The sequence below is a fragment of the Psammomys obesus genome, unplaced genomic scaffold, assembly GCF_907164565.1.
Source record: "Psammomys obesus unplaced genomic scaffold, mPsaObe1.curated_primary_1811, whole genome shotgun sequence".
NCBI classification, from domain to species: Eukaryota; Metazoa; Chordata; class Mammalia; order Rodentia; family Muridae; genus Psammomys; species Psammomys obesus.
The window spans coordinates 7,560,603-7,571,002 of NW_026589137.1; the positions used below are offsets into that span (position 1 = coordinate 7,560,603).

General features: G+C 38.8%; 1 protein-coding gene across 2 annotated transcripts in view; it reads left to right on the forward strand.

Annotated features, from left to right (window-relative positions):
* Positions 1 to 7,308, forward strand: part of Amot (angiomotin) — a 53,180-nt gene extending 45,872 nt beyond the window's left edge. The window contains exons 9-12 of one of the 2 annotated variants that reach the window (XM_055604985.1): positions 1,711 to 1,833; positions 2,458 to 2,690; positions 3,757 to 4,560; positions 4,897 to 7,308. In XM_055604985.1, coding sequence (XP_055460960.1) covers positions 1,711 to 1,833; positions 2,458 to 2,690; positions 3,757 to 4,560; positions 4,897 to 4,994 — 1,258 coding nt within the window. In that variant the 3' untranslated portion in view covers positions 4,995 to 7,308. The remainder of the gene's footprint in view (positions 1 to 1,710; positions 1,834 to 2,457; positions 2,691 to 3,756; positions 4,561 to 4,896) is intronic. The other variant, XM_055604986.1, reaches the window with a different exon arrangement.
* The last annotated feature ends 3,092 nt before the right edge of the window (positions 7,309 to 10,400 follow it).

The following is a 10,400-nucleotide window of genomic DNA, read 5'->3' on the forward strand; positions in this document are numbered from 1 at the left end:
GGGCTCTGTGTACCCAAACTGGTCTTTTATGCAATGAAAATGGCAGTATGCCAGCACCAGTTCCCCCAATGACAAACTGTATGTTCAAGCTCCCAGTGTCTGTGGACACCACACCCTTTTCAAGAGGCTTGGCTCCAAAGTGTTAGCCTTCAGTTTTCCTTAGCACTCTGGAAGAGCAGGAATGGCCTCCAGGACTACACCAAGGGGCAGAGTGTCTTAAAGTTGTACCCACGTTTTGTTCTCTTTCTACCTACACAATGCTCAATATTAAAAAAAAAAAAAAAAAAAGCATTCTTGAGTGCTTTTACTGTGCCTGATGGTATATGTTTTCTACATGAAAATTTTTATTTTACATAAAATGGAAGGAAATGCCATTTTAGTTGTCATTTTGCATGTGAGGAAGAGTAAACATGAAGCAGGTAACTGGCTCTCGGATGTCAGAAAGGTGGTTAAGTGGCAGAACACTTGTGGAAGCTGTGACTTGATCCTGGAGCTGTCTATAGGAAGAGTCTTGATAGCAAGTACTATGCAGTGCTTGCTATTTCCTCTCAGACAATCCAGCAAGATTCTGAACAAGTGTATTGCACTGGAAGAGTATAGAATGTTGGGATGTCTAAATAGTTTGAATTTGGCAAATGATGAGAACAACTGTATTCCTCCACTTCTTGCCAATTCCAATGAATGGTTTCAGTTTTGCAAATGAGCCATATTCATTGGGACGACAGTAATTTTTGCAGAGGCCTAACCAAACTTCCTTAATCTTAACCTGATTATATTCACTTGTTATTATATTATCCCCATTCTGTATTCACCACAATCTCAATCATAAGAGAACATAATGGTTTAGGTTCTAGCAAATAATGTGCCTGGGATCTGGAAGTACAGTGAAGCAGGACCATTTCTAATCCCATGTATGTCTTTAATCATAATACCTATCTCTTTCCCTTAGCCCTCATCTCGATTTCCCTGTCTTTTTGTCTCTCGTTTCATTCCCCACTCTCTCTGCCATTCTCTCCTATGCAAACATGTTTCTCCTTGTTAATAAATAGTCTTTGAGTTAATGGCCTTAGACAATTTCAGGTGAACATGATGATTCTTTGCACAGCTGGAACTTTGGCAAGAGACAGTTATTTAGTTGGTCTAAACTCATGCATTCAGTGATAAAATTGTTCTGATGAAGATCAGATAAATAACCAAATAGTACCAAGTCAAAGGCCCTTTTTCTTATTTCATGTGTCCTGACTGATTTTAGTTGTTTATGTGGCTGTGTCTGTTGTAGGTTTCTATTTCTAATGTAAATGATTCTGAACTGTCACAAAACCTACTGAGCAATCCTCTGATTTCCTTCAAATGGCAACCTAAAGTTGGCAGTGTACACATTCCTCTTGCTGTTTGATGACCTAAAATACTAAGTGGGACTGCCTGGTAGAAGGTTTGGGGAGACATACTTATCCAGTTCTGTGACTCCACTGTATATACATTTTACTAAATCCCCAACTGACTTTGGCAGCCGTGTCCACGGCAGTGCCTCTTATACCCTGAAATCTTGCTGAAAGTTCTTTCCAGTGAGTCACTTAGAATTCCACCATTCCTATTGAGATGAATTTTAATTTAAAACTTTTCAGCAAAACCTCATTGATTTAGGATATAGAATATCTATTGATCCTGATGCCTGTTCATCATCTTCACTGCTTTTTTTTTCCTCTTCAGAGACACAACAGTCATTAGCCACTCTCCTAACACAAGCTATGACACAGCCTTAGAGGCCCGCATCCAGAAGGAAGAGGAAGAAATCTTGATGGCCAACAAGCGTTGCTTGGACATGGAGGGAAGGTAAAATCTGGATGTGGACCCAGAGGAGTTGAGAAGTTGATATTGAGACCAGCTAGATCAGTAGAGATGGGCTAAAATGTTTATTCATAAGTGTTGAATTTGATTGTGTAGCCTGCCCCTGGATTTTATAATTGTTTTTCATTTTTATTCTGCTAGTTCTAAGTTTCTGACATTATTATTCTGAGGTATTCACTATAGCAAATATACCAAAATTCTCTAATACAGACATCTTGTCCACAAAATATCTGGCCAATATGACACTCAATGTCTTTTACAGACTCAGTGTCTTTTATTATTACCTGGAGGTCATGCCTTATTAGTAGAAGACTCCATCTTCTCACCAAACTTATTATTGTGGACAGAACTCCATATGTGTGTGTTTTCTTTCATATAGAGCCTTTCTGCTTGCCAATATTTAACTTTGATCTTCTAGGGTATCAGCAGAATTTCTTACTCTTCTTGGCAGTTCAGACGTTATGTTACATACTGAACCTTGCCTCCAACTCAGAATTAACTAGATCAACACTCAATTAAAATGGTAATGGCTTTGCAAATTAGGCAGTAAGATCAGAATACAGAGGTAGCAACCAAGTTTCTGAATGTTTTTTTCTTTTTGACGCCTAGGATTAAAACCCTCCATGCCCAGATTATTGAAAAGGATGCCATGATCAAAGTGCTGCAGCAGCGCTCCAGAAAGGAGCCAAGCAAGACCGAGCAGTTATCATCCATGAGGCCAGCAAAGTCTCTGATGTCCATTTCCAATGCTGGATCAGGCTTGCTTGCCCATTCATCTACCTTGACTGGTACGCCCATCATGGAGGAGAAGCGAGATGACAATAGCTGGAAGGGGAGCCTAGGTAATAAAGATGAAAGCAAAGGAGGGAAGTGCATAGTGACATACTTAGAAAGTGTCCTAGCCATGTTACACACAGCAAGGAAAATAAACAATGGTCTAGGTTCGAGAGAGGATAATTTGGGATTGTTTTTTTCACTGATGGAACTACATACATGGCAGGAACTCTGAAGTTTCATGGTGAGAACATTTACTGAGACCAAAGCCTGAAAAGATGAGAATCCTGAGTTCTTTATGGATGGGAATTAAGCTAACTTGAATTTTATATAAAAAAAAAACAATTATCCTATTTGGCTTTTTGCTCATGAGAACTTAGTTCAAAATCCAAATGGACTTTATTTCAGGCGAAATTCAAAATCACAGCATTGTTGTGTTCCTTCCTCTCTTATGGAAAGAGGACCAAAGTTCTCTTTAAGCTAATGGTGTTAGGTGTCAGCTTTTTTTACCCGAATGTTCAGCTATGAGAACACAATGTACTTTTTGTTCAGTTCTTGTCCATTTCATCCTCTCTAATTAAAGCCTCAGAGTAATATAAATGCTGAGACACAGTTTTGATCCTGAGGAAACAAATATATATTTAAAATCCTTTATTTTTTTCAACTCTTTTCTTGATCCTCTGACTCTTGCAGGATCCTTTAGTTAGAATAAATGTTCTGGGACCCATAGTCATGTTTGGTACTGTAGGTTCCACAACTAAAAGCTCTTCACTGGTATCCACAGGTTCCCTATACCCCTGAGTTAGTTTTGTCTTTCTGGTAATGTGGAGTATTAATATTACTGGAAGAGAAAACAACTGTGACAAGTTGGTCTTCCACAATTACCAATGGAGAAAACACCTGACAGATACCAAGGGCACTTACAGGTTTAATATGTTGTGTTGCAAATTGGATAATGAAGATGAGAAGGGATCCTCTAATTCCAAAACCAACTTTTAGCTGTGGTAGAAGATAGCATCCCAGAGGTTCACTAGAGGCAAAACCAAACATTTTTCAAAGAAAAATGTCAAATATTTTCTTTTCGTGAACTACAATAAGAATCACCTACTATTCTCTTGTTCCTTGGATCTGTAGGCATTCTGCTGGGTGGCGACTACCGTGCTGAGTCTGTCCCATCCACACCTTCACCTGTGCCTCCATCTACTCCCCTCCTCTCAGTTCACTCGAAGACAGGCAGCCGAGACTGCAGCACCCAAACTGAACGTGGATCGGAATCGACCAAAACCGTAGCTGTCACTCCCATCTCTGTTCCAGTGGCTGGTCCAGTTGCTGCTGCTGCTCCTGCTGCTGCCATCAATGCAACTGCTGCAAACAACACTGCCACTGCTGCCACCACCACCACCACCATGGTAGCTGCTGCTCCTGTTGCTGCTGGTGCTGTTCCAGCTGTTGCTGCTGCCAATGCTGTTGCCCCATCTCCAGCAACTGCTGTTGCTCTTGCTGCTGCAGTCTCTCCAGCTGCTACTGTCTCTCCAGCTGCCACTGTCTCTCCAGCCATTGTCTCTCCAAGTGCTGCTGTTCAGATTTCAGCTGCTGCATCTCTTACTTCTGCTACTGTTTCTCCCACTCCTGCTGCTGCTACTGCCGTTGCTACTGTAGCTGCCGCTGCTGCTGCTGCTGATGCCACTGCTATTCAGGTTGCTCCAGCTACTTCGGCTCCGGTTCCAGCTCCGGCTCCGATTCCGGCTCCAGCAACGGCTCAGGCTTCTGCTCCGACTCCGACTCAGGCATCAACTCCAGCTCCGACTGCAGCTCATACTCCAGCTCCGACTCCAACTCCAGCTTTGGTTCAGGCTGAGGGTTCTGCAAGTCCAGGCACCAGTTCTGGACAATGCCATTTGACTACAGCAAATCTGATGTGCAATCCAGACAACCCAGGTAATCCCAATTTTTCTGTAGCAAGTATCTTCTGGTTTTGTTCTCAGGTGTAGATCTATTAGTTGGTGCCTACCATTTTGACAGAGTAAATAGTTTATGATCTAAAGAGGATTAGTCAGAGGAGAAAAGAGATTATAAAAATGCCTTTTCTCATTTGCTAGAATGGGAATGGTCATAAGTAGAAGCTGTTTTCCCAATAAAGTAAATGATGGGGATGTACCTAATTGTAAATCACACTTAGAAATTAGTTTTGTGATGGTTCTTAACATTTTTTGTTGAAAGTTAATTCTTTTAAATTTGTGCCTAAGTCTTTTCTAACCCTTCATCTCAATTTAGATGGTCCTGTTGTCCACTCCAGTACTCTAGAAAGAAAAGTACCCAGTCAGATCCTCGGACAAGAGCCTGATGCAGAAATGGTGGAATATCTCATCTAAACAGCACAATCAAGAGCTGGAGTTATCAGCAAGAGTTCTTTTAATAATTTTTTCCCTTTTGTTTGTTTAATCAGTGGTGAAGATGGGTTTGAGAGGTGGGGATGATTTTCTAAAGGAACTTTTATTGGACTCTTGTAGTACTTAAGTAATACCATGGGGATTCCAATCAATTTTGGAATACTTAGGGAGTAGTTTGAAAAGATAGGTTAAGCAGAATGTACTCTAAAGTTTGTTGTTGGGCTTTATACAAATCATGGACTATTAACAGGTAGTGATGTCCATTGATGTTTTTAATACACTTCAACGTGAGGTCATTTTTCATTGAAGAATAGAGTATGTGTGGAAGGCAGGTTGTAACATGTAGTTCTGAAGTGGAAATTCAGGGATTTTGAGGACTTGCTGCTTTGTCTAGTCACTACCTAGACAAGAGCCACAGAAAGCTTTTACTTTGGGTTTGAGAACATAAGTGTTTTAGGAGTTATGGAAGCTGGAGAAAAGTAGAGAGGATTGGGACAAAGAAGGGTGCTGTAATAAATTTTCTCTCCCAGTTTCCAATTATCCTGCCCCCTCATATTGATGTTATTTATCTTCATTTCAATGGTGCTTTGGAAATGGATTCTTTTGGTTCCCTCCTGGAGGTTCATACATTCATATATATTCTCTGGAATAATTTATACATTTGGATAAGTAATATATTGCTTTCAGATGAGCAGAGTGATACATGACTTCTCTTATAGAGGGCTAGATGTTAGAGGCCTTGATGAAAGGCTGCAGGAGATGCTGCATGCAGACTTTTGAGTCTCGGTATACTCATGAACAAGGCTCAGTCACCTTAAATTTTTCCAGTTGACTGACTTAGCCATTATTTCTTCCACCATGGAGACTCACCGGCTAGTTCACCAGTCTTGGTTTTCCAGTAACTTACTAAATGAGGAAACATCATTGTTGACACGTTGAATGTTTTTAATTTCTAGGAAATACTTTGAAATAGTTCATTTTTTATTTCCCCAATCCTTACTTTATATCTTCAAAGGCATAGGCAACAGAACCTCCATGGAAATAGCACGAGAAATCCACAATACCAGGCTGCAGTCAGGGGAGAGGTTTATTGCACCCATCTCTTTAAATACCTCTTCTCTCTGCCAGTAACTCCATCTTGGAATCCCTTTGAGAAGCACCTGGGAATGTATACATGGGCAGGACCAAACACATGCCCTTGCCATAGGGCTGCCTCTGTGGACACAGAGGGTATCAGTTGTCACAGGTCCTTGTCCTTTGTCTCTGCCCTTCATTAAGGCAATAGAACTGCAGATAGTACATTAAAACAAGGAATGGTAAAGGGAGGGGCTATTATGTAAGAGGCGTAGAAGTTTAGTGATGCGTTAAGTTAGAAATCAGATCGAAACAAGGGTAACATGTATATTATGCCATGGCTATCGCAGTGGGGAAGAGCTTTATCTAGCCATGTAGCTCTACCTTCTAATTTTAGTGATGAGGAATCTGAGACTTGGTAAAGTTCAGTGACTTTTTCAAGGTCACATAGCACATCCATCTGTTCTGCCAATTACATACCCATTTTGGGAAATGAGTATAAAAAAGAAGAGCCTATTCTGAAGAAAAGGCATCTTTATAGTCTAGGGTATACTTTATGAAATTTTTCTTGGTTTGAATAGATTCTTTGGGTTTCTGAATTCTAATCTTTCTCTCCTGGAGTGTCTTGTATGGAATTGTTATTTTTCTCATCCCATTTAATAATTGAGCTACATGAAATACACCCCTAAGAAATCAACTCAACTGTTTTTCACTATAAAATTGGGCATCATGTCATTTTATGTATTCCTCTGTGAGAATAAGAGTGCTATATTTACCTGTGTATTTGTGTAGTTACTATTTCCCAAAGGATGTGTGTGTGTACACGCACACGTGCATTTGTAGATGAGGTAAGGTAATACAACTTTTAACTAGTTCTTTTTCACATTTTAAATAACCAAGTGATCATCCAATACATTGGTGCTCAGTTACAGAGTGAATGCTAAATAGAATTGTAAAAGGGCAGCCATGTTAATAATGCTCATTCATACCATTTTGTTGTTGTTGCAAGAGAAAAAAAAAACCTTCAGACAGTAGAAGAATCAGGCAGCAAACAGCAGGAGAGATAATTTCTGTCCAAGCAAATTAATAAAAATAAAAGAAACTTTTCATGTTCTCTCATGATGACAACACATTGGTAGAATTTAAGCTGACTCTGGGAGCTAGGATTATAATCACATTCTGTAAAGTGACATATGAAATAAATTCCTCACTGTGGAAACCATCTCTTTAGAATCATGTGTTTGGGTAAAGAAGGAAGTCTTTGCTGAAGTACTATTTTGAACTTTTCAGAACCTCTCTGCCCTGCCACACAAGAGACATTCCTATTAAATATTCAGTCCCAGGAAATTTGCTAGAGAACGTTGTACTTCTAAGAGATGAAAGACTATGTTGATAGATGATATAGACTCCACTTTTTGAGAACACTCCTATGACATATTGTTTGAAAAATTCAGTTTGTATATAAATCTTAAATTATCCACCTCTTCACAGTCGTGTGGATGTAACATTTGGTCCTCTTCCTGGGCTTCCTCCTATCTACAGTACAATGGATACATTTCACTGGCACCACAAGAAAAAGAGGGAGTATTTTGTTGTCCTAACTTTTATTGTCTAGTGGTCCTTGAGGATCTTAAAATTTTCTTTTTATCCCCAATGCCCCATGACCAGCAAAATTTCATTTGATTGAACTATACTTAATACAAAATTATTAACATTTTTGGGGAAGTAATTGCACTTCCTTTGAAAGACACATATTGTGACTGTTGTCTTAGTGAAATTTTAATTTCAGTGTTGCTTTTAAGCTTCAGGGTGATGGGACAATAGAAACTTGAAACATCTGCCATTGTCAAAGACAGCAAACATAGCAAGATATCTGTCATGTTCTCTTCTTACTTTTGCACTATTGAGTGGGTCTAACAAACTGATTTCCAAGCTACTTTTTTTTAAAATGAAGAATCTAAATAATGTGGCAGCTTAAAGTTTAGATGTATGTGCTAACTTTAATAAATGCTTGTGTCTGTTAGCCATACAATCTTCTACCTTAAATGCTCATTCAACATGGAATATGTTACTTAAAATGTGTTCCTTCTTACAGAAAATATTTTCAAAGGGAGGTATGTCACTGATTTCTGCCTGCCACAATCTTCAGAAACTCTTCTTCCAAGTGCCACCTATTGACAGTAGGACGAGGGTTGGAAGCATGTACATTTTCTTAGGTAGGAAGGGTGGGATACAAGGAGCTTTCAAATTCTTCTGACCACCTTTGTGAACAATGGTATGTATTTAATACAATGTCTAGATAGGGTTGCCAGATGGTTTGAGAAGAATTACTTTTGGTTTAATATATGTGGTCTCATAGTGGTTGTGATCCTATTCTGTAATCAAGAGAGCTAGAACAAATGAAGTTAAGCAGGTTACATCTACTTTGTGCCTATCTTTTCATCGACAATAAAGATAGCTCTTTTAAAATGAAGCCCTGTGTAGAAAATCCTTTGGTGTTTGCTGGCTTTGTGAGATGTTAGTAATTACTTTCAGTTTAATACACAGTGAAATTGTCTTGCACCAGCAGTATAATTTGCATTTGCTCAAAGTATGGGATGTGATTAAAAGATCTAATCAGTCTTTTTATACACAAAGGCAAGCTATAGTAAAAAAGATGGCACCTTTTTGTTTCCTGTTTCTGAATGGTAAAAATAATGGCCATACAATGCAGAATTAATTTTGGGGGCAGCATTTTTGAAGCACCCCTCTTTGCAATCCCTTCTTAGTAGCAGTAGTAGTTATGTCAACTCATCAGTTTTAGTTGAGGCAGTGTGGTCATAAAAGCCAATCACCCCCATGCACATACTGACAAACCTGAGAGAAGCCAGTGGATTTAAAGAAGAGTGCATGAAGGGAGGGAAAGATGGTGGGGAGGCATGGGAAGAGTTGGAGGGAAGGAAAGAGAGGTGGATTTGATCAAAACACGTTATAGTCCTATATGAATTAAACAATGCATAAAAATTAAGAAGGGCAAACTCCACGTAAGTTAGATATTCACAAAAAATGAGAAGGCTGCATTTGCATTGCCTTTTTTGTGCCTCGTGTTTACCAATGGGTTAGAAAACTAACTGGGGAAGAAAGGCTCCACAAGTACTTTGAAGCTATAAGTTTTGGTGATGTAATTGACTTTTATTGACATTACAAATGAGATTGATCAGCAATATCGAATTTATACAACTATAAATCAGGGTTGGGACGTTAATCCCTCAATGTTTATGATGTGTTATTTGAAAACTGTGTGGATGAAAATCAGCCCTTCTTTTTTAGCACAAAGAACATAGTATTAAATGAACCACATCTTACAAAACTTTTCCAACCAGAGCCCTCAGAAGTATCTTATTCATGGTTTTTAAAATGTGATTCAAGGGAACCATTCAAAACATGCAACATTACATATGTAGGATCATTTCTAGGTAGTATGATAACTCAATTTGATATCTGCCCCATACTCATACACCACTTTTCTTTTTACCATCTTCCCCTACAGGAAGTTTGGTTGGTTTGTTCATTAGCTTGCTCATTTGTACTGAAAAAAAAATGCAAATGCTTTGCTGTTAGAATTGACTGGTAGTCACCTGATATTTGAGGGGAGCATCCTCAATCAAAGGACCTACTCTCTATCACCTTCAAAAAAATGTTCTTTTCAACACCAACATTGCATATCAAATCACCAGTACTCTCTTAGATGTACAAAATGACCAAGAAAAAACTATTTCCTGCCCATATGTTGTCATTTCCCAGTTACCTTTGAATTCAGTATATGTGAATTGCTGAGTACATACTTATTTGATGTTAGCATTTTGAAAAATAACTGCAATACACAATTCTAAGTCAAACATTCTAAGAAATTAGGAAAATTACACACATATATGGGCACACACACTTAAAGTTCATTGGGATAAATGAAATAACAAAAATTTGAGCAATTCAGAACTAGTACAAAGGATGGAATGGCTGTTGGGATGACTTGAGGGAAACTATTTAAGTGTGGACCTGACAGACTAGGGCCCTAGTTAACATTCCAGGTAAAAAAGGTCAATATGTACAAAGGTAAAATCAGATGATGGTTTCCAAACACAAAGGTCCTAGAAAATTGCAATGATAGTTGAAAATCCTCTGAATAAAACCTTAAAATCCATAAGTGGTAGACAATACTAGTGTGGAAGTCAACAGAGTGTTTATTTGAGTACTGTCATTACCAATAGAGAGATATTTATCTGTGGACGTGTGTGTGTGTGTGTGTGTGTGTGTGTGTGTGTGTGTGTGTGTGTG